A 27,927-nucleotide genomic window follows, 5' to 3' on the forward strand; every position below is an offset into this window, starting at 1 on the left:
GGGTTAGGTGGCCAGTCTGTCTCCTTTGGTATGTCAACCATCCCATTCCTCTTTGTCCACTTCTCAAAATAACCCAGGGCAGCTTAGACAAAGCCTGAGATACAGACAGCCAGCCAGGCAGATAGAATCCGGTCCAATCCACTCCACAGGACGGAAAACGGATTCAAAGAACGCTAGGGTCTTTTAGCCAGTAAACAACTGGGATGTTAGTCAAATGGTTTTCATTTCAATGGGGATTCACAAGTGTCATGGCTGTGAATGGCCTAGTGAGTCAGGAATTATGCCACACACTGTAACAGAACATAACCAGCGCCTGACATTCATTACCGCAGGGGAGATAACAGCGTAGGAGCATGCATGGCAGTCAATTTGGAAACACAGAGAAGGGTTGAGCCCTATTGCATAATTTCCATCACCCCCAACGGTTGTTTTGATCCATCTTCCATGCCTCTCTTTTCATTGTGACCGGGGCCATCACCACCGTCACACAGCCCCCAGAGATGCATGGGGGCTGGGGAATTAAAAGACCACACAGACCCTACTGCTGCTGCTACTACTGCTGGTAACTCGGCTCCATCAGAGAGGAAACAATTGGAGGACCCTGATCAACCACGTTTCATAACCTGATAATGGAGGCTCTGAGATGCCTGCTCATATATTTACTGTACACAGCCAGGCAATACAGCCATTGGAGCATACAAGCATACTCTCTCTCACACACACACACACACACACACACACACACACACACACACACACACACACACACACACACACACACACTGCTAAATAGAAGTTGCCATTCATGGTATATTGCTGACTCTGATTCACGCCTCACATTCTTGACTCACATTACACTCACATGAAACTTAAAGGTTAGATGCCCTTTCTATACAGTACATGACATATATGATTGTGTCACAGTAGGTAAGTCAGATAGGATGTGGATCTTAGCAGACTCATATATAACCTATATCGGAGCACTCCCCTATCCACATCGAAGAGACAGCAGTGGAGAAGGTGGAAAGTTTTACGTTCCTCGGCATACACGTCACTGACAAACTTAAATGGTCAACCCACACAGATAGTGTGGTGAAGAAGTCGCAACAGCGCCTCTTCAACCTCAGGAGGCTGAAGAGGTTTGGCTTGTCACCCAAAACCCTGACAACCTTTTACAGGTGCACAATCGAGAGCATCCTGTCAGGCTGTATCACAGCCTGGTACGGCAACTGCACCACCCTCAACCGTAGCGGCTCCCCAGAGGGTGGTGAGATCTGCACAACGCATCACCGGGGGCAAACTGTCTGCCCTCCATGACACCTACAGCACCCGATGTCACAGGAAGGCCATAAAGATCATCAAGGACAACAACCACCTGAGCCACTGCATTTTCACACTGCTACCATCCAGAAGGGGAGGTCAGTACAGGTGCATCAAAGCTGGGAATGAGAGACTGAAAAACAGCTTCTATCTCAAGGCCATCAGACTGCTAAACAGCAATCACTAACTCAGAGAGGCTGCTGCCTACATTGAGACCCAATCCCTGGCCACTTTAATAAATGGATCACTAGTCACTTTAAACAATGCCACTTTAATTAATGCCACTTTAATCATGTTTACTTATCTTACATTACTCATATCATATGTATATACTGTATTTTATACCATCTATTGCACCTTGCCTATGCCACTCGGCCATCGCTCATCCATATGTTTATACGTACATATTCTCATTCACCTCTTTAGATTTGTGTGTATTAGGTAGTTGATGGGGAATTTTTAGATTACTTGTTAGATATTACTGCACTGTCGGAACTAGAAGCACAAGAATTCCGCTACACTCGCATTAACATCTACTAACCATGTGTATGTCACCAATAAAATGTGATTTGATTTGATTTCATATAGCAGATACGCTACTGTTTTAGAGTATAAGGCTATAGTATACAGTACGTGCTATGATTGGACTCCTCCTAAAACTAATGTAGATGAGTGTGATGCTTTAAGGGAGTGAAAGTTGTATGAAGACAAGCCTAAACTTTTTGTCATAACAACAGTGATATTGTATTTACGGTAAGGCATAAATCTCAAACAATTGTAACAACCACTCACTGCTCTCACAGTGTAGCAAAACTAAAGTGCTGGGTTACGTAAGACAAATGTATCCTGCAACCACCTAACAATCCCCTATTAAGTTACGGGCTGGAAGGGCAATTTGTTTTATTTTCTTCTCTGACGAGAAGAGTCACTATGACAACAGCCATGGGAGAGCACTAGAGCGTCAAGAGAAACTTAGGAGGGCGCAAGCAGACAAAAGAGCCAGCCAGCAGCAACCATGCTAGTAGGACTCCTCACTGAACAGTGCACGGTCAGAGTTATGAACAGTGACAGGGAAATATACACTCTTAGAAAAAGGGTTCCAAAATGGTTATTCTGCTGTCCCCATGGGATAAACCTGGTTCCTTTTAGAACCCTCTGTGAAAAGAGTTTTTACATGGAACCCAAAAAGGATTCTACACGGAACCAAAAGGGTTTTGACCTGCAACCAAAACTGCTTCTTCAAAGGGTTCTCCTATGGTGAAAGCCAAGGAACCCTTTTAGGTTCTAGATAGCACCTTTTTTTTCTAAGAGTGTATAGAAGACAGCATAATGTCTTAGGCTAGATTTTCTTATCAATACCTTTTCCAGTCTTCTAGTCCTAGATAGCTTCTGATCTTGCAGCTTCCGTTTGGCCCTTTAGCCTACTGTCTCATCCTCAAGAAAAGAAAGGGCTTGAATGTCTGTTAATAACTGTATAATTTCCCTAAATAATTGTGTGTTGAGCTAATGTCATTTGACCTTTAGAGATGCATTTCACACTTTTATCTGACACATTTAGATCAGGGTGTAGCCATCTGCAACCACTGGCTCATCTGTCCGTTGCCTGTTTACTAATCTCTATCACATAAAATATGGAACTGTTTACAGCCTACAGTAATTGATAACAGCTACCACTTTAAGTCTAATTGAGTAAACTTAATCATAGGAGTGGTGGACGACAAGCTACCAAAATAAAGACCTTTATTGAGACTGAGGTCCACCCAGTACTACAGCAAATATTTTAGGAAGTAACTCACAGAATAAACCACGTCAAAATAAACTGTCTGGGTTGTAGTGGATTGACTCCCTCTGAATAGATCCAAAATGATCTATCTATTTCAGACATTTAAGTTACAAGCCCAAGCAGTCTACTTCCAAGTGGTCTACTGGAAACCATCCAAAAGAATATTTCAAAAGTATAGGCCTAGTCTTGAAAACGGTCTACAATAGCCATGTTGGCCTAAATGTATTTGACTCAAACGCCAAACCTCACTTCTCACCACACACCTATTGATGGGATTCAATTAATGCCCCGGGCCTGTCCCATGTGAACCGGTGTGGTGATGATTTGTCGCCACAGATGGTTTGTTTAAATAGCAGGTTAGGATAACTAACGTAGCAGGTTAGGATAACTAACGTAGCAGGTTAGGATAACTAACGTAGCAGGTTAGGATAACTAACGTGGAAGGTTAGGATAACTAACGTAGCAGGTTAGGATAACTAACGTGGAAGGTTAGGTGAATTGTTGTGGCTGGTTAGGTGATCTAATGCAGGGGGTTAGATTAATTAACGTAGCAAATTAGGAGAATGAGGTTAAGGTTAGGAAAAGGATTAGGGTTAGGTTTAGCTACAATGCTACAGTTGTAAGCAACTGCTGTATCCAACACGACCACTAGATGAAGCTGTAGGCCTACTCCATCTCGTCACAATGGTAGAAATTTAAACGAACCATCTGGGGTGACAAGTCATCAGTTAGATTTGATTGCATTCATGTTGGCGTGAGAATCCCAGGCGTGAGCCAGGTACCTCGTTTTGGCTGATGCCGAAGTCCCCTCAAAACAAAAGTGACATTGCTTAAAGTGACACTCCAGAACTTTACAGAATCGCATTAGTGGAAACATAGAGTGTTCTCAGGGCAGACCTAATTATCCTAACCTAACACGTTATTTCTACTAACCTGCTGCATAACTTCTCCTAAACTACTACGAAAAGTAAAAACGTTTTTTATGCTAGTCAAAAATGTCAGGCCTGCCCTGAGAACACCTTACGCTTCTACTAATGCGACACTCCCAAAACTTTTGTATAATTTCAGCCAGTAGTTTTGAAATTGGTGCTCATGAGACAGAACAGGTCCCCATTATTTGTTTACTAAGTCATCCAATTGTGTACTATGTAATTCATTTTTTACGATATGTTACATCTTTCAAAAAATACTTCTTTACTAATCTAATTCTTACAATATGTTAAACATTTTTGGTGCTTAAGAACTCAGACTGCATCTTTAAGCAAGTGGAGGAATGAATAGGTGCCACGACTTCCGCTGAAGTCCGTCCCTCTCCTTGTTCGGGCGGCGTTCGGCGGTCGACGTCACCGGCTTTCTAGCCATTTTTCATTTATCCATTTGTTTTGTCTTGTTCCCTGCACACCTGGTTTTCATTCCCCAATCACACTACATGTATTTACAGTGCCTTGCGAAAGTATTCGCCCCCCTTGAACTTTGCGACCTTTTGCCACATTTCAGGCTTCAAACATAAAGATATAAAACTGTATTTTTTTGTGAAGAATCAACAACAAGTGGGACACAATCATGAAGTGGAACGACATTTATTGGATATTTCAAACTTTTTTAACAAATCAAAAACTGAAAAATTGGGCTTGCAAAATTATTCAGCCCCTTTACTTTCAGTGCAACAAACTCTCTCCAGAAGTTCAGTGAGGATCTCTGAATGATCCAATGTTGACCTAAATGACTAATGATGATAAATACAATCCACCTGTGTGTAATCAAGTCTCCGTATAAATGCACCTGCACTGTGATAGTCTCAGAGGTCCGTTAAAAGCGCAGAGAGCATCATGAAGAACAAGGAACACACCAGGCAGGTCCGAGATACTGTTGTGAAGAAGTTTAAAGCCGGATTTGGATACAAAAAGATTTCCCAAGCTTTAAACATCCCAAGGAGCACTGTGCAAGCGATAATATTGAAATGGAAGGAGTATCAGACCACTGCAAATCTACCAAGATCTGGCCGTCCCTCTAAACTTTCCGCTCATACAAGGAGAAGACTGATCAGAGATGCAGCCAAGAAGCCCATGATCACTCTGGATGAACTGCAGAGATCTACAGCTGAGGTGGGAGACTCTGTCCATAGGACAACAATCAGTCGTATATTGCACAAATCTGGCCTTTATGGAAGAGTGGCAAGAAGAAAGCCATTTCTTAAAGATTTCCATAAAAAGTGTTGTTTAGAGTTTGCCACAAGCCACCTGGGAGACACACCAAACATGTGGAAGAAGATGCTCTGGTCAGATGAAACCAAAATTGAACCTTTTGGCAACAATGCAAAACGTTATGTTTGGCGTAAAAGCAGCACAGCTCATCACCATGAACACACCATCCCCACTGTCAAATATGGTGGTGGCAGCATCATGGTTTGAGCCTGCTTTTCTTCAGCAGGGACAGGGAAGATGGTTCAAATTGATGGGAAGATGGATGGAGACAAATACAGGACCATTCTGGAAGAAAACCTGATGGAGTCTGCAAAAGACCTGAGACTGGGATGGAGATTTGTCTTCCAACAAGACAATGATCCAAAACATAAAGCAAAATCTACAATGGAATGGTTCAAAAATAAACAAACCAGGTGTTAGAATGGCCAAGTCAAAGTCCAGACCTGAATCCAATCGAGAATCTGTGGAAAGAACTGAAAACTGCTGTTCACAAATGCTCTCCATCCAACCTCACTGAGCTCGAGCTGTTTTGCAAGGAGGAATGGGAAAACATTTCAGTCTCTCGATGTGCAAAACTGATAGAGACATACCCCAAGCGACTTACAGCTGTAATTGCAGCAAAAGGTGGCGCTACAAAGTATTAACTTAAGGGGGCTGAATAATTTTGCACGCCCAATTTTTCAGTTTTTGATTTGTTAAAAAAGTTTGAAATATCCAATAAATGTCGTTCCACTTCATGATTGTGTCCCACTTGTTGTTGATTCTTCACAAACAAATACAGTTTTATATCTTTATGTTTGAAGCCTGAAATGTGGCAAAAGGTCCAAAGTTCAAGGGGGCCGAATACTTTCGCAAGGCACTGTATTCCTCTGTTCCCCTTATGTCTTTGTGTGAGATTGTTTTGTGTTACGTGTCTATGTTGACACGCTTTACTGGTATGCGTTTATTCCGTGTTTTATTTCACGAGGTAGGTTATTGTGTTTATACTATATTATTGTGACTGTTTGTGCGTTTGCACTTTTGCTTTGGCTGGAGGTATCGACGCAGTGGCGTGCGTCTGTTGGTTTCTGCTGCCTAAATAAAGTGTGCGCCTGTTCACAACTCTCTGCTCTCCTGCACCTGACTCCACTCCCAGTACGCACACCATTTACAGTAGGATTATGTGTTTTCACATGCAAAGGTGATCGCTTTTGATGAAAAGGCATTGGATGTGTTTGAGCGGATCACGTTCGTCAAGACGTTGAACAACGTCAGCCACCACCTTCAAAGTGGTTTAAAATAAATTGTAGGTAGAAATAGGTGGGGTTTGTAACTTTGTGGCTGTGGTAACTAGTGACGACCGGAGCAACTGCATACATTTCCAGTTGACTGCAGTTGAAAGTTCATGACCATTGATCACATGGCTGTTGTCAGAAAAACAGAAAAACGAATTCATATATTTATTGATCGTGTATTAAGTGTGAATAAAATTAAGTACAGGCTACACACGGGTTATTGTATGGGATTTCTACACTAGCAATTTTAGAGGCTTAATCTGTGTCTGGTCAACCCGTCCTTAATGAGCAAGTACCCCAGACACCAGTTGTGGGGTCAATACCAAGTGCATTTGACTGCTTGGCATATTGTTTACCCAGTAACTTATGTGAACTGATGTACAGGTAGTCTAATCCTTTTACTATTGTTTACCCAGTAACTTACAGTGCCTTCAGAATGTATTCATACCCTTTGACTCATTCGACATTTTGTTGTGTTACAGCCTGAATTCAAAATTTATAAAAAAAAAATGTCTCTCTCTCCCATCTACACACACTACCCCATAATCACAACGTGAAAACATGTTTATTTTTTATTTTTAGCAAATGTGTTGAAAATGAAATACAGAAATATCAGCTTTACAAAGTTATTCACACCCACGAGTCAATACGTTAGTCATAGACTGTTCTCTCTGCTACTGCACGGCAAGTGTTACCGGAGCACCAAGTCTAGGTCCAAGAGGCTTCTGAACAGCTTCTAACCCCAAGCCATAAGACTCCTGAACATCTAGTCAAATGGCTACCCAGACTATTTGCCGTGCCCCCCACCCCCTCTTTACACCACTTCTACTCTCTGTTGTCATCTATGCATAGTCACTTTAATAACTCTACCTACATGTAATAGGTAGAGTTACCTCTACCTCAAATAACCGGTGCCCACGCACATTGATTCTGTATTGGCATTTCACTGTTGCTCTTTAATTACTTGTTACTTTTATCTCTTATTCTTATCTGTATTTTTTTTAAATGCATTGTTGGTTAGGGGCTCATAAAGTAAGCATTTCACTGTAAGGTCTATAGCTGTTGTATTTGGCGCAAGTGACTAATAAAATGTGCTTCTCTCACTGAAACATGTACAGTACTCAAACACATATTGTGTAGTTGTTTCAGTGATGGAAGCACATTTACAATCATTTGTCATCGCAACTCAGACTCTCCATTTCCCCAGATCCCCTGGATCTGTTTCCTCTATCTCCTTACTTCCACAAAACTGATCCATCCTCAGTTTTCTCCTATCACAGCCACTAAACTTGGTAACTATTTTAAAGTCACCATTGGCCTCATGATGAAATCCCTGAGTGGTTTCCTTCCTCTCCGGCATCTGAGTTAGGAAGGATGCCTGTATCTTTGTGGTGACTGGGTGTATTGGTGCACCATGCTCAAAGGGATATTCAACGCTTGTTTTTTTCTCTCATTTTTATCCATCTACCAATAGGTGGCATTTGGTTGCGATGCATTGAAAAACCTCCCTGGTCTTTGTGGTTGTCTTAGAAATGCACTGCTCGACTGAGGGACCTGACAGATAATTGTATGTGTGGTGTACAGAGATGAGGTAATCATTCAAAAATCATGTTAACCACTATTGTAGCACACAGAATGAGTCCATGCAACTTATTATGTAACTTGTTAAGCACATTTTTTTCTCCTGAACTTATTGACGCTTGCATCAAAAAAGAGGCTGAATACTTATTGACTCATTTCAGCATTTTATTTTGAATGGATATGTCAACATTTCTGAAAATATCATCCACTTTGACATTATGGAGTATTGTTAATAGGCCAGTGACACCAAATCTCAATTTAATTCATTTTAAATTCAGGCTATAAAACAACAACATGTGGAAACAGTCAATCATTTTTCATTTATTTATTTAACTAGGCAAGTCAGTTAAGAACAAATTCTTATTTACAATGACGGCCTACCCCGGCCAAACCCGGACGATGCTGGGCCAATTGTGCACCGCCCTATGGGACTCCCAACCACGGCCGGATGTGATCCAGCCTGGACTCAAACCAGGGACTGTAGTGACGCTATTGCACTGAGATGCAGTGCCTTAGACCGCTGTGCCACTCGGTAGCCCACTTTATGTTGTCAAGGGGTGTGAATGCTTTCTGAAGGCGCTGTATGTGAACTGATGTATAATAGTCTAATCGTTTTCTGTACAGTGAGTGTTTTGTCCTTCATGTGATTGAATTGGCCCAGCGTCGTCTAGGTTTGGCCAGGGTAGGCCGTCATTGTAAATAAGAATTTGTTGTTAACTGACTTGCCTAGTTAAATGACTTGCCTAGACAGCTGATGTTCTGAAGGAGCTGCAAAATCTGGATCCCTACAAATCAGCTGGCCTAGACAATCTGGTCCTCTCTTCCTAAAATGATCCGACGCCATTGTTGCGACCCCTATTACTTGTCTGTTCAACTTTTCTTTCATATCGTCTGAGATTCCTAAAGATTGGAAAGCGGCCGCGGTCATCCCCCTCTTCAAAGGGGAGACACTCTAGACCCAAACTGTTACAGATCTACATCCATCCTGCCCTGTCTTTCTAAAGTCTTTGAATGCCAAGTGAACAAACAGATCACCGACCATTCTGAATCCCACCGTACCTTCTCCGCTAGGGAATCTGGTTTCCGAGCTGGTCACAGGTGCACCTCTTCCACGCTCAAGGTCCTAAACAATATCATAACCACCATCGATAAAAGACAGTACTGTGCCACTGTCTTCATTGACCTGGCCAAGGTTTTCGACTCTGTCAATCACCGTATTCTTATTGGCAGACTCAACAGCCTTGGTTTCTCTAATGACTGTCTCGCCTGGTTCACTAACTACTTCTCAGATAGAGTTCAGTGTGTCAAATCGGAGGGCCTGTTGTCCGGATCTCTGGCAGTCTCTATGGGGGTGCCACAGGGTTCAATTCTTGGGCCGGCTCTTTTCTCTGTATATATCGATGATGTCGCTCTTGCTGTGGGTGACTCTTCGATCCACCTCTACGCAGATGACACCATTCTGTATACATCTGGTCCTTCTTTGGACACTGTGTTAACAAACCTACAAACGAGCTTCAACGCCTTACAACACTCCTTCCGTGGCCTCCAACTGCTCTTAAATGCTAGTAAAAAGAAATGCATGCTCTTCAACCAATCGCTGCCCTCACCCGCCAGCCCGTGTAGCATCACTACTCTGAACAGTTCTGACTTAGAATATGTGGACAACTATAAATACCTAGGTGTCTAGACCGTACACTCTCCTTCCAGACTCACATTAAGCATCGCCAATCCAAAATTAAATCTAGAATCGGCTTCCTATTCCGCAACAAAGCTTCCTTCACTCATGCTGCCAAACATACCCTCGTAAAACTGACTATCCTACCGATCCTTGACTGCTGCGATGTCATTTACAAAATAGCCTCCAACACTCTACTCAGCAAATTGGATGCAGTCTATCACAGTGCCATCCATTTTGTCACCAAAGCCCCATATACTACCCACCACTGCGACCTGTATCCTCTTGTTGGCTGGTCCTCGCTACATATTCGTCACCAGACCCACTGGCTCCAGGTCATCTATAAGTCTTTGCTAGGTAAAGCTCCTCCTTATCTCAGCTCTCTGGTCACCATAGCAACACCCACCCATAGCACGCGCTCCAGCAGGTATATGTCACTGGTCATCCCCAAAGTCAACACCTCCTTTGGCCACCTTTCCTTACAGTTCTCTGCTGCCAAAGACTGGAACGAATTCTAAAAATCACTGAAGTTGAAGACTTATATTTCCCTCACTAACTTTAAGCGTCAGCTTCCAGAACAGCTTACCGATCGCTGCACGTGTACATAGCCCATTTGTATAATATAGCCCATAATTTTTGTTTTTCTGCTCTTTTGCACACCAGTATATATACTTGCACATCTTCATCTGCACATATGTCACACCAGTGTAAATTGCTAAATTGTAATTACTTTGCCACTTTTGGCCTATTTTTTGCCTTACCGCCTTATTGCATTTGCACACACTTTATACAGATTTTCATTTGCGCACACTGTACGTTTGTTTATCCCATGTGTAACTCTGTGTTGTTGTTTTTGTCGCACTGCTTTGCTTTATCTTGGCCAGGTCACAGTTGTAAATGATAACTTGTTCTCAACCTGGATAAATAAAGGTGAAATAAAATTAAAATAAAGGTTACATTAAAAATAAAAAAAAGTTGAATCAAACTCTTGTTCTTTACATGCTTACTGACAAAAACAACATAAAGGTTGAGAATGAAAGAAATGCTCTGCAGGCTGTAGTGATGTTGACATGCAATCAATTACCACACAGTAAGAATCTTTGTGGACTCCATTTAATCACATATGTTATGATTATACGTTGCACAATCACACATCATGATGAGGAAGGTACAAAGGCATGACATAGTGGCAAACAATAGAGCATATCCCACGTGCTGCAAACACACCTGTGTTCTCGTTCTAGTAGCCTGTGCACGCACTACCAGGTCATATTTTGAGAAAACCATCACAAAAATACTAAACAAGTCTGTGACTGTTAGAAAGAGCTTGTGCTGGTAACATTATGATATTCGGGACACTTATTTCATAAATAACCATATTCGGAATTATAATTTGTGCGGATTGACACCGGTACGCGAGGCCCCCAGCCAATGAAAGGACACTATGCGATGGACACGCCTAGAGTGTTTCAAACCGTGGGTCAGCGCTCGTGTCCCATACAGACTGTCATGTGTACCTGCTAACCCGTTGCCGATTAGACTGCTTGAGTTTGAATCACAGCACAAACCGCTTCGAGACCCGAGGTTTTTCTCCATCGTAAGAAGTGTGATAAGGGAGGACGCAGAAGGGAATGAGCGACAGGTTTGTGGTGGTCCCTGTCGGTCAGGGCAACGAACAGTGCTCTGAAAGCGAAGGGGCAGAAGGCTACACCATAGAACCGCAAGACGCTGTTCCTGTCCTCGAGTACAGTAGGGAGCCCAACAGATACGGTAAAATGATACCTGTCTCCTACTCAATCCGTTATTATCCACTGGGGATTAGCTATGCATTTCACTACGGGTTGTTTATGCTTATCTAACCCTGTGGTTTGTATAGAACTTTATGTATGTTACTCCCCATACATTAGGGACGAGCTGAAATGAGCGACAGCTGTATTATGTGCACGTACATAGGGCCTACATTTTAAACACATTCATGTTTGCGATCACTCATGTTTGAGTGATCGTAATTAAATAATTCCCTAGCTAACGTTAATTAACCTACTTCTCCATGACATTCAAAGCTGTTTTTCCTACATTCGTTATTCTGTTCTGCTGCTATTTTGCACAACTGTAATAATTGATGATGGTCATGTTTAATAATTTTGCAATTATGTATAAACTTGTCTTTTTAAAGCTGTTTGTGTCCCTCTCCTACCACCAGTCGGGTGTTGCATGGCAACAGGTTGCAGTGAAAGTGTACTCCTCTAAAATTAGACTGAATTGTCAAGCAAGCATCTCCAGGGATAACCAGTTAAAGAATAGATAATTTACAATTTTACCCCATTTCAACCAATAGTTGTCCACCTGAATATAGAAAGGTGCGCTATCAGTGAGATTCTGAATGACATACTTCATGAAGATGTTCTCGCAAATAAACAACGTTAACGTTACTAGTTTAATTTTGGGAAGCTATGCAAGGCATTGCCTGTTCATGAGTAGACTTTCCACTATTTCTGAATATAGAATCAAAAGCAGTCGGCAGCTCTGTATTTTAATAGGTTTTTCTTAGTGTGGTTGTGATCGCACGAGACTGTATAGGTGTATTGCAGCATGGAAAACATTCTTATATAGCTGTTATTATTAAAAGAGCAAATTCAAATAGTGATCTGCAATGTCAAGAGAGCGCTCCAAAACAAGTACATTTGAGAGCGAGAGAGATTATGCGCAGTGCATTATTGTGTTCGTGCATGTGTTTCAGTGAGAGAAGCACATTTACTATTTACAATAGTTATCTCAGCTGGGATTCTCCAATTCACCTGGGTTTGGAATCTGTTTCCTCTATCTCTTTACTTCCACAAGCTTGATATTTTAATACGTTCTTTAATAATAGCTTAATTCCAACAATTCATTTATTGCATTGCATTTAGTAATACGGGATAAGTAGGAAGATAGGATAATGATGGGTGGGGTACGGGATAATGATTTCAATGCCAAGGTTTCATTTTATCATCTGACTCTATAGATGGACATTTTCCCATATTACACTTATGGGGAATGGTCTCTGGGTTCGTTTCAGTGCAGGAACTATATGCCTATGTGTTCAAAAAGGCTTCAGATAACCTACTATTATTTTCAGCGTGGGGTAGTTCCAATTATGCTAAGTATTCGCCAATGAGAGGCTTTAAAGCCTCCGGTCGGCCATATTGGCACTCCCCAGAAGAAGCAGTCCTCCAAATGATTGAATGTAATTCAACAGTATTTCAATTAACGTTTCAATGACAAAATTACATGTATTTAAGTATTTAGTTTTGTTTTAGTGGGGACAGTAACACTCATACTTTCTAAAATTATACTTTAAGGAAAATGTATTTATATATAAAACAATTATATCTCACATTTTTTAAAAGTATGCATTAATGTGTATTTAATAGAACACACGTTGCAAAACCAAATGTAGACATTAATAAATGTATTTTATAGCTTTTAAAATGTTTTTTTTTTATTTTATTTTTTTTACAAAGGTCGTTGAGTGCCAAGGTGGAGGTGCGGTGGCTTCAAAACAGCGCCCTCTATCGTCATCTAGTGTATGTATGTGTATATATAAATCATTGGTAATTTCCATGTAAAAAGAGCCATTAGCGCCAACGTGAAGTTTTTAGAGGAGCATATCACAATTGGTGTCAAATGAAAGCTAAGAACCTATACGTTTTGCAAATGAAAGCATAGATATGTTTTTCAACTATTTTCCATCCTAAAATTAGGAATAAGCCAAAGCTTTGATTTCTTGTCACAGATGGAAAAGGAATCTTAAAAAACATCTACTATAAAGTATTAGGTATTAGAAATCCATCAAAACACATTATGTTGAGGTAAAGGCCCCTGACAATATCAACATTTATATTTAGTTTTGCAGAAATGATTTGCCTTCTGTAAGACAAAATGCCTAGTGTCTTGTCATTCTGTTACCAAAACCCCACATATCTTTAAGATATTTTCTAATTTCTCTCCCTCATGAGGAGAGAGGATTGTGAAAGTTCACAGAAGTAACAAGTAAAGGTAAATTTACCAATTAGTTATAGTGTTTTTACTCATAATAATTGTGTTTTATGGGTATCTACTAGCATGCTAGCAGATACGCGTAGACATCCAGTCATTGCTGTATGCCAATGCTAGTTAGCATTGGCACACAAAACAACCTCTAACTTCCTTCATCCTGGATGCAGAGACATAAAAGTCTATCCTAAATTTCATCTGACTCTGGTGAAGTACTTAAAGGTACTTAATTGCCAAAATCCTGAAGTATCCCTTTAAGTGATTAAAACGCATCACTCTGTTACCAACTCGGCAGACGCGATCATAGTAGTCACAAACCACAGTTGCAGTAGAGCACAGTACAATAGAGCAAAGTTGAGTTCATACAGTAAAGTAGAGCACACTTTTTAAAATGTTACCCCTTTTTTCTCCCCAATTTCATGGTATCCAATTGTTTAGTAGCTACTATCTTGTCTCATCGCTACAACTCCCATACGGGCTCGGGAGAGACGAAGGTTGAAAGTCATGCGTCCTCTGATACACAACCCAACCAAGCCGCACTGCTTCTTAACACAGCGCGCATCCAACCCGGAAGCCAGCCGCACCAATGTGTCGGAGGAAACACTGTGCACCTGGAAACCTTAGCGCGAAACATTAGCCAACTTAGCCGATCAAATAATTGAGTTTATTGTTTGAAAATTAGCTGTCTAATGAAATCAGACAGCTAGCTAGCTAACGTTACAACATCAGATGAGCTAACATTAGTAACCTAACCAACTCGCTATAGTATTAACTGGTATACGACTCCTTGCCGTTCCTCAAGTTATAATGTGTTAGTTGCTTACTGGACCCTGGCAATCTGTGTAAAATGTTAACTAGCTAACGAACTAACTACTATCTGTGAACTAATGTTTTCCCTCTGCACTATGTGGTTCATTTTCAGAATGAGAGAATTAGGTGAAAATGAGGCGTTGCTCATTAAACAAGTGGATTCAGGGATCAAGTGTAGCTGGAGCTGGACCTGGTTTAAGCTGGATGCCACTATGGAGCTGAAAGAAACGCCAAACAATTTCTCTCTTTCAATACAGTGGATAAAAAGGAGTATGCCAGGTGTGCTCTCTGCCTGTTAGAGATCAATTATGCCAACAAAGGGTATCATGCTCTGCTGGCACATTGTAGAACAGATGTCCACAGGCAGAAAGTGTACAATGTAATAATGTGCAGTGTAGCCCAAAGATATTGCTTTTGTTGTGTTGAATTTGACAGTTAATCCCCCGTCACTGACAGTTGATTACATGTTTTACTCAGTGAACATTAGTTTTGCACAAATGTAGCCACTTGATTTACGTCTGCTATAATGGCCACTATATTAGAACAGAAATAGAATACCTGTTTGTTTCATTATATTTCTACATTAAGATTTTTTTTTCCCAAGTGCAATATTTAGATGTGTGTGACCACAAGCGTTCTATTATAAAGGCTGTCATGGCTATCTGCAATGTTAGTGTATTGTGTTTTTCTCAAGACTTGAGTGTCATTTTCTGTAAAGTGTAGGCAACAAATAACATTGGATTGCTTTCCTTACATTCTTTAGCTGTGAGTGAGGTTCACATGAACCACTTTTTATTTTTCACACAGAGACTGATCATATAGATCATATTTTTTGTTGTTTAATTAGTTAACACCTGCATGTCTCAGTGAAACAACAACAAAAAACGATCACCTTTTTGGGCCCTCACCAGTTTGCATCCCTGGTCAGTAAGAGTGTCCATGATTAAGTCTTTGAATGTATAGATGGAGATAAAACTGTCCAGTTTTAGTGTTTTTTTGCAGCTCGTTCCATTCGCTAGCTGCAGGGAACTGAAAAAAGGAGCAACCCAGGGATGTGTGCGCTTTGGGTACTTTTAACATAATGTGACTGGCAGAACGGGTGTTGTATGTGGAGGATGAGGGCTGCAGTAGGTATCTCAGATAGGGGGGCGTGAGGCCTAAGAGGGTTTTATAAATAAGCATCAACCAGTGGGTCTTGCGCCGGGTATACAGAGATGGCCAGTTAACAGAGGAGAATAGAGTGCAGTGATGTATCCTATAAGGAGTATTGGTGGCAAATCTGATGACCGAATGGTAAAGAACATCTAGCCACTAGAGAGCACCCTGACCTGCCGATCTATAAATTACGTCTCCGTAATCTAGCATGGGTAGAATGGTCATCTGAATCAGGGTTAGTTTGGCAGCTGTGTCGAAAGAGGAGGAAACCAAGTCTAGATTTAACTTTAGCCTGCAGCTTTGATATGTGCTGAGAGAAGGACAGTGTGTGTACCATCTAGCCATACTCCCAAGTACTTGTATGAGGTGACTACCCCAAGCTTTAAACCCTCCAAGGTAGTTTGGGAGACGAGCTTATTAGACTAATAGCCAGTGTGTAGAATAATAGGAGAATTTGACATTTTTCTACCTTTGTGTATCTATTCAGGATATGTCACCAAGAAGAAATACAGTATGTTCATAATTATGCATTAATGTATAGTACAGATCAGTGACTCATGTCATTCTGTTGCTGTCATTCCGTAGTTCAATAACCAAAATAGATTTTTTTCAAACTCAAGGTGTCACATAAAAAAAACTGAGGGAGATTTTACTGTCATTTTGTTACCAAACTTAGTATCTGCACTGTTCCTCAAGTAAATGTGTTTTAGTAACATTTTCAGTGGCAATCAACATTTTTTGCCTGGCATACATTTGAAAGTGAAAAGGTCTCAGCGTTACTGTGCAATTGCCCAGTTCTTTTTCAGCTTTTTTTCCTGAGCACACCATACTTAAAACAAACAAAAAAAAACTTTCCAGGGCTGTTTCTTAGTCCTTAGACATTGGCGTTTGGAAATAGAGAAAATATGGGACTACAAAATGTCAAAGATAATGTCTTAACTCTCTTGAGCCCTATCTAATGTGGTGTTCAACGTGCTTTGACCAGCAGTTATGGCAGATTTCTAGCAGTTATCCATAGACTTAATTCATAGAGCTTCTTTAATAGGTTAATAGGGATTTCAATTCATATCTGGAATAGATGGATTTGAAATGGAATTGACCATTAATCTCAACCATGCTGCTCTCCCATTGAACACTGCACATTTGGGATTGGGAGAGACTATAAATAGGATACTGTCACGTTCTGACCTCTATTTCCGTTGTTTTGTATTTATTTAGTATGGTCAGGGCGTGAGTTGGGTGGGAAGTCTATGTTTGTTTTTCTATGTTTTGGGGCATTTCTATGTTTTCGGCCTAGTATGGTTCTCAATCAGAGGCAGGTGTCATTAGTTGTCTCTGATTGAGAATCATACTTAGGTAGCCTGGGTTTCACTGTGTGTTTGTGGGTGATTGTTCCTGTCACTGTGTTTGTTGTCACAGGATAGGACTGTTTTGCGTTTTCACATTTCTTGTTTTTGTTAGTTTGTTCATGTGAAGTTATTTATTAAAACATGAATCAAAACAACCACGCTGCGCTTTGGTCCGCCTCTCGTACAGACGAACGTCATTACAGATACATCCTCCAGATGTCAGGGATCCCAGAGATTACAAAGGGATTGATGAGGACTCAGTCGTCTGGATGGCGTGCTCAGCTCTTACTGATGGCTCAACACAGTCACTGTCATTAGACACATACTGTGTTGTGACTCACTTGTTTCACAGAGCTTCCTGTAATTTAGCCTGTACATACAGTTGGCCCTGCCCATGGAGAGAGAAACCAGTCTTGAGTGTTTTGAAATGGAATAAACGTGTTTTTCCACAGCCTGCAATCTGTAATCTTCACAAGGGGAAATCAGTGTGAGGCCACACATCTCTGTCAGCTGATTGTTTGGTTAGTACTATTCGGGATCCTTGGGATGACTCTTCCCTAAACCTTAACCTTAACCATAACTCTTACCTAACGGTTGTTAATGTCAACTTCAAAGGGGTGACGTCAGATTTGGTACATTTCTAGGTGACACAGTAATCCAGTAATCTGTAGACTGTAAAAGAGGAAGCCTAACAAACATTTACTGGATTGATTGGTCTGGTGTCTCATTTCGTGTCAATTTAATTGGCTGGACTTGAGCCCTTTTCAGCTTTGGGCTGATTTTATGAGTCTTGTTCTCAACATGTAAAAATGTCATGCAAATGTTGCCAACAAACAGAACCAAAGCGCTTTTTTATTTCGCCATTAAACCTGTGGAAAATTTGACTTGGGATAAAACTCATATGCCCGCATGGATTTGTTTTTCAAATGAAATATGAATGCGTCTGTATTATGGCTGGTCCGCCTGGCAGTAATGCCTACTGCCGTTTTTCCTCTGTCATTTTTTCCGGGGAATTGTATTGAGTTTTATAGCTGTGTAATATACACCATAGCCAATAGATTGTTTCCATTGGATTATTGCAGGGTTCCATTTAATTTATTAGCTTTCCTAATTTTCCACCAGGATGTGACTAGAGCAGATATATATATATATATAAGCGTTCCTATTGGCTAGCTTGTGAAGGAAGGTACAGTACCAGTACATATACTGGTGGTGTGATTCTCCTCATGTCCAGAGAGGAGCAGCAGTGTGCCACCATTCATCCCAAATCCTGCTCTGGTCCTGTTTACTCTTGAGGATAGGGGGTGGCTAAAACCTCCAGCATAACGTCACATGGAAGATTTATAGACATGGCCAACTGTCCTTGGGTTGTACTTTGACGTGGATCCATTAGAAACCCTATCTCTCTCTGTGTTTCTGGTTTTTCCCCATCGCTCGATATTCCACATTCCGGCCAGGGCAAGCAATACGATACAATCTGCTGTGCCAGGAATGGGCAATAGATAGTATTTTTAGATCTGACTCTGAAAGGTAGTAACCTTCTCTTGAAGTCCCATCCCCTACACACTTCCCCTCCATTCAATGCATTGGCTTCCAGCTTCAATTTATATTTGGTATGCTGTTTATGTAGCCTATATACCACCTACTTAATCATCACTTAGACCACAGGAGGTTGGTGACACCTTAATTGGGGAGAGCGGGCTCATAGTAATGGCTGGAGCGGAATTGGTGGAATGGTATTAAATACATCAAACACATGGTTTCCAGGTGTTTGGTGACATTCCATTCGCTCCCTTCTAGCCATTCTCCCCTCAGCAGCCTCCTGGGAATTTGACATCAATACAATCTATGGAAATGTTACCAGAGCGCAGGAGAAATTCATAGTTCACCTCAAGTACATGCCAGAGTAATGCAAAATAAGATGGCTGATAGCTTCTCATGCTGCCCTGCCTATTTAAAGGAGACACGGGTGCGGTATAGGTTATTGGTAATACACAAGGAACAATAATACCTTAGGGAACAGACCTTGGAGTTACTTGTTGACCTACATTGGATGGCATGGTGTGACCTCAACACATTGATCTGTGACACTGTTTAACCCTTTGGTGACCTTTGACCCTTTTGGCCACATAGCCCTGTTCAGTTGTTTCCAACAGTGTCGTAGATTGTTTGTTTTTAGAACGAGAAGGCCCGCACACTCTTAAAGCTCCCAATTCACCGCTTTATTGACAACGCTTCGACACGGATCTTCATCAGGTCAAACACACGGAGTGTTCACGTCCCAAAATATACACATTTCACCTCACGTGACCATCGCGGACATGACGCATGGTTGGTGCAAAAAACATTTGTATACCTCCAATAATTAGATCAGGACGTGACAGTTTTGTTTCATCTGTCCTTGTGATTGTCTCCACCCCCTCCAGGTGTCGCTTATTTTCCCCAGTGTATTTATCCCTGTGTTTCCTGTCTCTCTGTGCCAGTTCGTCTTGTATGTTTCTAAGTCAACCAGTGGTTTTTCCGTTCTCCTGCTTTTTGCATTCTCCTTTTTTTTTAAGTCCTCCTGGTTTTGTCCCTTGCCTGTTTCTGGACTCTGTACCCGCCTGCCTGACCACGAACCTGTCTGCCACTCTGTACCTCCTGGACTCTGACCTGGTTTTGCCTGTCCACGACCATTCTCTTGCCAACCCCTTTTGATTAATTAACATTATAAGACTCCAACCATTTGCCTCCTGTGTCTGCATGTGCGTCTCGCCTTTTGCCTTGATATAACAATGAGATGGGTGCATGTAATGGTTTCAGAAAATAATATATCTTTACAAAATGACCAAGTGGGTAACCTGGAAGGCAAGACAAATCAAAGTAAATTAACATTCAGGTAAGAAATCGTCTGATATCAAACTCTTGATTCAGACCTCTAGCAGACGTGGTACACAAACAGTCAATCCAATACAATTCTCTTCTCAATAGTAGATGATCAGTATCTCCGCCTCTCCTAGGAGTCTTAATGTGTTCGATGCTAATGTTGTGACGAGCCTCCATGACATGCGCAGGCACAGTGTTTCTCTGGTCAAAGGGTCCTGATATTACTCCTGTGTTCTGCTATCCTTGTTTTCATAGCCATTTTTGTTTTTCCTACATGGCATAGACCACAAATACAAAAATATCAAATTTTCTGTTGAACATGTAATGATGCGCTTAATCTGTATGGCCTTGCCCGTAATAGACGTTGCATTAGAAGGTGAAGTTACACTGGGTGCATCCGCCACATCTATAGTCACCGTAGATTGTTTGTTTCCCAGGTATTTTCCAATATCCCCCCCCCCCCCCGATCGCCTTTCCTTACCCTCCAACCACCCTGGAATGACTTCAGAATGCGAAGAGGGATTCTCTCCGTACACAAAGTCAAATCCTTCATGATTAGACATTCCTCTAGTCTCTAAGATGGATCATCTATGATCTCCCTCTCTGCCCCTCAGGCTGTGGCACACTGGCAGAGTGTGGAACTCTGGATCTCTGGAGCGTTTTACACTAAGACAGCCTTAGGTAGTCTGCATGCTACAGTCAATTCTCGAGTCCTCAATAGCACGGGATTCCTTGAAAACAGGATTTGCTTTCTCAACATTATCAGACCAACTGATATGGATGAACATGGCTATGCATGTGACCATTCTGTACTGGTGGAAAACACTTGTGAGATGTGGACAGAAGAAACCGAGCAAAGCGTTGGTTAGCTTCTGCCCGTCTCCATCCTCTAGGCTACCTCCCAGTTGTGTTAGCCTAGGTAGCTAAAGCACTGCTGAGGCCTATTCTTCTTTACCGGAAGAGGAGGAATATTATCCACTCCTGGCCACCCCTGTCAGCCTGCTTAATGCAATTTGCAATCACTGATTCCCAGAACATGTATCGGACACGACAGACGAGTGCAACTGTTTGTGCACGTCAACTCACAAGTGTGAAGAACACATAAGCTGAACAGATCAATGTTCAGTCAACAGGACATTTTCAGGATATTCTACATGCTGGGACTAAAGACAGGAAAAACGTAATTACCTGCACATACTCAGTTTGACAACTGACAAGCAGTTTGAAGTAGCACCATGGACAGATTCTCTTTCTTGCCACTGTTGGCTAGTCAAATGCAACAGAGCACCACTTGAACTGAAGAAACACACTGACCCTGAGCAGTCATTGTGTACGTGACTACAGTACCCTTTGTTTTCTGAAACGGACATGGGCTGCTGCTTCATATGCAAGTGAGAGTGCTGCTCTCGTAACATCTATTCTCTGGACTTCCAGAGGAGGCACCCCTCCCCTCTGACTTCCAGTATTCAGAGCCGGTTTGATCCTCCTGAACATTGGTGATATTCTGAGGAGGGGTTCCGGTTGTGTTTGACTCGGCTGTGAGAGAATAGGCCAGATGTGTCCTTGTTGCCAGAACTCTCTGTCAGCCTCCTTTGGGGCTGAAACTGGCCTGGGGCTGTTATTCTACCTGCTGAGGGAAGGGCTGTTAAAATACTAGAATGATTTAACAGTAACACAATACTTTTCTGTGGTAATTTATGTGAAGTGAGAGTTCCCATGGCTTCACACACAGCAACGCTGTAGACAGTGGAGTCACATGGGCACACTATCTAAACCTCTCCAAGCCAGGCGCCATGGAGGAGAGTGTGTCCTTCCATCGCTGCCTGAAGGGGCTGTCTGGGAGGCATTGCTAACCCTTCTGAATCACACTGGAGAGATAAGCAGGACGATCAGTTTCACCAGCGGCTACCCCTCTCACTGGGGCTGATAACCTCACATAGGCTCTTATTCCAAACCCTCCTCCTCCTCTTTGTGTGTCTGTGACACAGCCCAACTCTCTCTGTGAGGGTGCGTGGTTTAGAGGACCAAGGAGAGGAAGTAATGTCACCCCACCCCCGTCAGTGTAACTCCATTATCAATGCTGTCCGCTTCCTTTTTCTGTGCTCTCACACAGACAGTACTGTGTTGTGCAGTGAGTATGTGAAATACAGCTGACCCCGGGCAGATCGAGACGTTACAGTGTGTGTCGAGCCGTGCCTTCCTCTACAGGGCGGGGCAGTTTAGCGTTTCCGTATTTGGAGAGGGAGGGCTGGTCACATTGGGCACCCGGTATCCAAGCGATAGGGGTAAAAACTGAGAACTTCGAACCAACGGCAGAGCACGAGCCCAGAGGGACAGAGAGGGAGATACCTAGAATAAAAACAAAGCAAACAACTGAACAGAGGAGGCGAGAAGCAGAACCAACAAGGAGAGAGAGATAAGAGAGGGACAGGCAAAACGCTGAGAGGCACATGGTGCGAAAATGCCTACAAACTTCACAGTGGTTCCTGTGAAGGATGGCAGGAAGTCCCGGGAGGACGATGATGTAGATGACAACAATGTTTTCAGAGAGGAAGACGAGGATGCCCCCTTCCCAGGTGAGAGAAGGATTTTGGGGGCTTTTGCTCTCCACACAACTCACTCCCTCCACCCTGCAAGGGAGATGAGCACGTTACTTCAAGGGGCTAGAGTATCTGTTGCTAAGTTGCGGCTGAGCATGACTCTGTAGTTGTGTTTTGTCGTATATTGGATGAACATGGTTGTGTTATCAGATACAGGTATTGGATCAGGTATATTGGAAGGTGATGGTTGATAAGGGAAAGGTTGAAGCATGTCACTTTCTTGACCCTAATAAAGAAGTGGCCAGGTCATTTTAGGGATAGAATTGCTTTGGCTGTACATTTGGGCTGAACTGGGTTTTTGTTTAGTGTCATTAAGGCTGTGTTTCTGCGGGTTTTGGGAATGAAGTAGATGGAGTCACACCCTTCTGGACCTCTCAACACACTCAAGTGAGAGAAGTGCTTCCGATGCCTCTTTTTGTTTTTGCCACGACTCCCACTTATCCTCTTTCTCTCTCGTTGTCTTTCTCTCTCTCTCTCTCTGATCCACTTCAACAGTGCTACGCTGCCACACTTCTTCGTCTCATTGTTCCCTTCCCTCAGTGTCTCCACAGTCACGCTTGGCAGAAATAATTAGCCGTAGCATCCAGAGGCATAATAAGACACAAGTGTCTTTTTGTTCCATGAGCGTACTGCTACAAACTACTATGTGTTGCTACTATACAGCTTACCCCAGGGATGCCATGTGCTCTTCTGTAGCTCAGTGGGCAGAGCATGTCAAATGTATGCATGCGTGACTAAGTCGCTTTGGATAAAAGCGTCTGCTAAATTGTATTATTATTATATAGTATGCTGTTCCACTGCATCATCTTTCCCATGTTCAACACCAGAACCAACATCTTAATTACAAGCCCTAACGAGGGAAGGTCATTAAGTTTAACTTCCCACAAGTCTGTGCTAACGAACTGCACAGAGCCCCCATTGTTGTGCCAAACAGTTGTTACTGTTTTTTAGTTTTCCTACTGTTTCACAAGGCGAGGGCCAATCAGGGTCCTCCTCCCTAATTTCCACCGCGACGCACAATTACGGCCCCCCACTGTGTGAGATTCTACAGACTGGGAAGAAGAGTGGTGTCCATTATGGTGGGTTATATAAGCTGTCTGGCAGGGGTCTGTCTGTTGGGAAGGGGTTTGAAACCCCATGCGTTGATGTTGTTGACTCTCAGACTGCGAGAAAGCAAGAGTCAGATAGCAGCCAGTGTTATTGATTGGTCTAGTTGTTGGCTAATGGGTCTGGTTTCTGCTTTATAGTACAAATATAACACTCACTCCCCTTTAATAACAATACTAGACTTTGGTTAGATCAAGATGAAAAACATGGGGAAATTTGACACAATCATGACCTCTTCTTCAGGTGTTTGTGAGTATTGTCTTACCCCCAATATTTTGTGCTCACATCCCCACCAGATATTTTGGGAAGGCAAGCAACACCTCTGTCTGTCTCTTTCTGCCTCTCCCTCATTCTTTAGGAGTATTTAAACTGGAACTGAACACAAAGCTGACATCTGTGTCAAATTATTCCTGAGCTCAACAAAAAAAGAAGGGGGAAAAAAACCATTTGAATAACAGGGTACAAGTAAACCATTTCAGATGTAGCATGCACTTATGCATTGCACTCAAAGGTTTACGAAGCTAAAGTCATCGTGCTTTTACCATATTGCACTAGCCAGCCAAACTAAACAACTGGGCTAGTTCCATTGGCCTTGGCTTGGAAAAGACAGCCCTTTCTATAAACAGGTATCTTTTGTGGTTTGGATAAAACAGAATTTAGAGCTGAGCTAAATGTAGTTCTCCCCAAATGAGAAGCAGTGCCTTTTCATGTTTGTCCAATTAGGATTTACATTGACCAAAATAACCTGTGCTGATGGCATGTTTGCTCAGTGGACATGAAAAACAATGCAGTTGGATGATTTTTAACATGAGGTTGCAGCTAGCTGATTTAACATGCTTGTGTATGGCCTTCCTTGACATGGATTGGCTATAACCTACCAGTATGGACACAGTCACTGTACAGAGCAGGTGAAACATTCTGTAATGCAAAAAAACAGTAGGCACAGTGTTCAATCTGTTGTGTATTTCGGCAGGCATGTGCTTCCTGTTTTTCCCAGATCTGGTATAGTTTAAATCCAGGCTACCTAGCCAGACTCTCTGTTGCAGTGGTGGTGTTGTTGTCTCTAGCAGTACTCATGCTATGTACTGTAGATGTGCAGTAACCGTTACCGATTGATAAGCATGCAGCCAGAATCACACTGTCTGTCTAAAGTCCTTTGTAGTACAGTATCCCCGATGTGTATTTTCACCCTGAAACTACTGTAAGATTTATCTTATGTACAGGTAACTGCCAAAATATCGGACACGCCAACATACTGTGTCTTAATAGGGAGTTGGGCCTTGACATACAGTGGGGCAAAAAAGTATTTAGTCAGCCACCAATTGTGCAAGTTCTCCCACTTAAAAAGATGAGAGGCCTGTAATTTTCATCATAGGTACACTTCAACTATGACAGACAAAATGAGAAAAAAAATCCAGAAAATCACATTGTAGGATTTTTAATGAATTTATTACTGCTCCTCTAGAGCAGTGATGTTTTGTGGCTGTTGCTGGGCAACACGGACTTTCAACTCCCTCCAAAAATGTTCTATGGGGTTGAGATCTGGAGACTGGCTAGGCCACTCCAGGACCTTGAAATGCTTCTTACGAAGCCACTCCTTCGTTGCCTGGGCGGTGTGTTTGGGATCATTGTCATGCTGAAAGACCCAGCCACGTTTAATCTTCAATGCCCTTGCTGATGGAAGGAGGTTTTCACTCAAAATCTCATGATACATGGACCCATTCATTCTTTCCTTTACACGGATTAGTCGTCCTCGTCCCTTTGCAGAAAAACAGCCCCAAAGCATGATGTTTCCACCCCCATGCTTCACAGTAGGTATGGTGTTCTTTGGATGCAACTCAGCATTCTATTTTGGTTTCATCTGACCATATGACATTCTCCCAATCTTCTTCTGGATCATCCAAATGCTCTCTAGCAAACTTCAGACGGGCCTGGACATGTACTGGCTTAAGCAGGGGGACACGTTTGGCACTGCAGGATTTGAGTCCCTGGCGGCGTAGTGTGTTACTGATGGTAGGCTTTGTTACTTTGGTCCCAGCTCTCTGCAGGTCATTCACTAGGTCCCCCCCGTGTGGTTCTGGGATTTTTGCTCACCGTTCTTGTGATCATTTTGACCCCACGGGGTGAGATCTTGCGTGGAGCCCCAGATCGAGGGAGATTTTTGTCTTGTAGGTCTTCCATTTCCTAATAATTGCTCCCACAGCCAAAATAATGGCCTGCCCGGTATTTTTCTACTTTACCATAAGCATAATGGGATGTTAATTGATTAATTAACTCAGGAACCATACCTCTGTGTGAAAGTACCTTCCTTCAATTTAGTTTGTATCCTATAAGGACCTAATGCGTCGAAATTTGGATGATCATTACAGCCAAAATGACGTTCTTTTCATCCCTGCTATGTGAAACAAAGCTGATTTTCGTGATAATTTAGCTGTTTAGGTAATGATGATAACATTATTTCAAACCACTTTTGGTGCCTTGTTAACTTTTCAACAACATGAAATCAATGTCTTGAACATTGGAGGGAGAGGAGAGAGAGTTAAAGAATGAGGAGAGCGAGAGAAGAGGCAGAATCAAGAGACGGGTGCGGCGGCGAGTTCTTCCTGTCACTTGTCCTTGACAGGCAGCCAGTCTCAGTCAGGGGTGGTGGGATGGAGAAGAAAACAAAATGGATACTTAATGTTCAATAACATGGGCCTGGTTTAGTTGGAAGCCCTCTCACGACGTCAAGGCCGACAAGGTTTTTTAAAAGTATTTTTTTTAAATTACGGCCTTTAACCCCCTAATTACGGCCTTTAATCTTTAGTGTTTGACCTGATGGGGCATGGATAGGTGTAGTAATATGGTGATGACTCAACCCAGCTGTGTAATGGGCTTTGGGCCATATTACATACACAAATCTAGAACCTCCAGATATGCAAACGTTAACTAGAAACCAATGTCCAATTCCATACCAATCCTGGCCTGAGGTTTGATTTGGAATTGGGCACAAAAGATGAATGGCTAGGGAGAAGGGGTTAAGAACCAGTAAGGAACTAGGCAGCTGAACAGTCAATTTCAGTCAATTGAAAATGTAACTTCCATTGAATACATTTAGTATGCAAATGTATACATTTACAGCCAATTCGAGCAAGTTTCAACATTTTACCAGCAAACTAGTGGAAAAATATACAAATATTTACATGCTTGTAAACATTACTTGCAATACAAGACAGATGTGCTATATACAGTTGAAGTTGGAAGTTTACATACACTTAGGTTGGAATCACTAAAACTAGTTTTTCAACCACTCCACAAATTTCTTGTTAACAAACTATAGTTTTGGCAAGTCGGTTAGGACATCTACTTTGTGCATGACACAAGTAATTTTTCCAACAATTGTTTACAGACAGATTATTTCACTTAATTCACTAAATTGACTGTCTTTTAAACGGCTTGGAAAATTACAGAAAATGACCATGCAGCCGTCATACCGCTCAGGAAGGAGATGTGTTCTGTCTCCTAGAGATGAACGTACTTTGGTGCAAAAAGTGCAAATCAATCCCAGAACAACAGCAAAGGACCTTGTGAAGATGCTGGAGGAAACGGGTACAAAAGTATCTATATCCACAGTAAAACGAGTCCTATATCGACATAAGCTGAAAGGCTGCTCAGCAAGGAAGAAGCCACTGCTCTAAAACCGCCATAAAGCCAGACTACGGTTTGTAACTGCACATGGGGACAAGGATCATACTATTTGGAGAAATGTCCTCTGGTCTGACGAAACAAAAATAGAACTGTTTGGCCATAATGACCATCGTAATGTTAGGACGAAAAAGGGGGATGCTTGCAAGCCGAAGAACACCATCCCAACCGTGAAGCACTTGGGTGGCAGCATCATGTTTTGTGGGTGCTTTGCTGCAGGAGGGACTGATGCACTTCACAAAATAGATGGCATCATGAGGCGGGAATATTGTGTGGCTATATTGAAGCAACATCTCAAGACATCAGTCAGGAAGTTAAAGCATGGTCGCAAATGGGTCTTCCAAATGGACAATGACCCCAAGCATACTTCCAAAGTTGTGGAAAAATGGCTTAAGGACAACAAAGTCAAGGTATTGGAGTGGCCATCACAAAGCCCTGACCTATATCCCATAAAGAATTTGTGGCCAGAACTGAAAAAGCGTGTG

At 42.2% G+C, this 27,927-nt stretch overlaps 1 protein-coding gene across 8 annotated transcripts in view; it reads left to right on the forward strand.

Moving 5' to 3' along the window:
• The first annotated feature begins 11,298 nt into the window (after nt 1–11,298).
• Nucleotides 11,299–27,927, forward strand: part of slc12a7b (solute carrier family 12 member 7b) — a 64,453-nt gene continuing 47,824 nt past the window's right edge. For 4 of the 8 annotated variants that reach the window (XM_021562701.3, XM_021562702.3, XM_021562705.3 and 1 more), the window contains exon 1: nt 11,309–11,607. In XM_021562701.3, the coding sequence (XP_021418376.1) occupies nt 11,469–11,607 (139 nt within the window). In that variant the 5' untranslated portion in view covers nt 11,309–11,468. Of the gene's footprint in view, nt 11,608–22,042; nt 22,628–27,927 lie in introns of those variants that run through there. The other 4 variants (XM_021562703.3, XM_090199625.1, XM_090199626.1 and 1 more) reach the window with 2 other exon arrangements.

The sequence above is a fragment of the Oncorhynchus mykiss genome, chromosome 15 (genome assembly GCF_057628025.1).
Source record: "Oncorhynchus mykiss isolate SJ-2025 chromosome 15, ASM5762802v1, whole genome shotgun sequence".
Classification (NCBI taxonomy): Eukaryota; Metazoa; Chordata; class Actinopteri; order Salmoniformes; family Salmonidae; genus Oncorhynchus; species Oncorhynchus mykiss.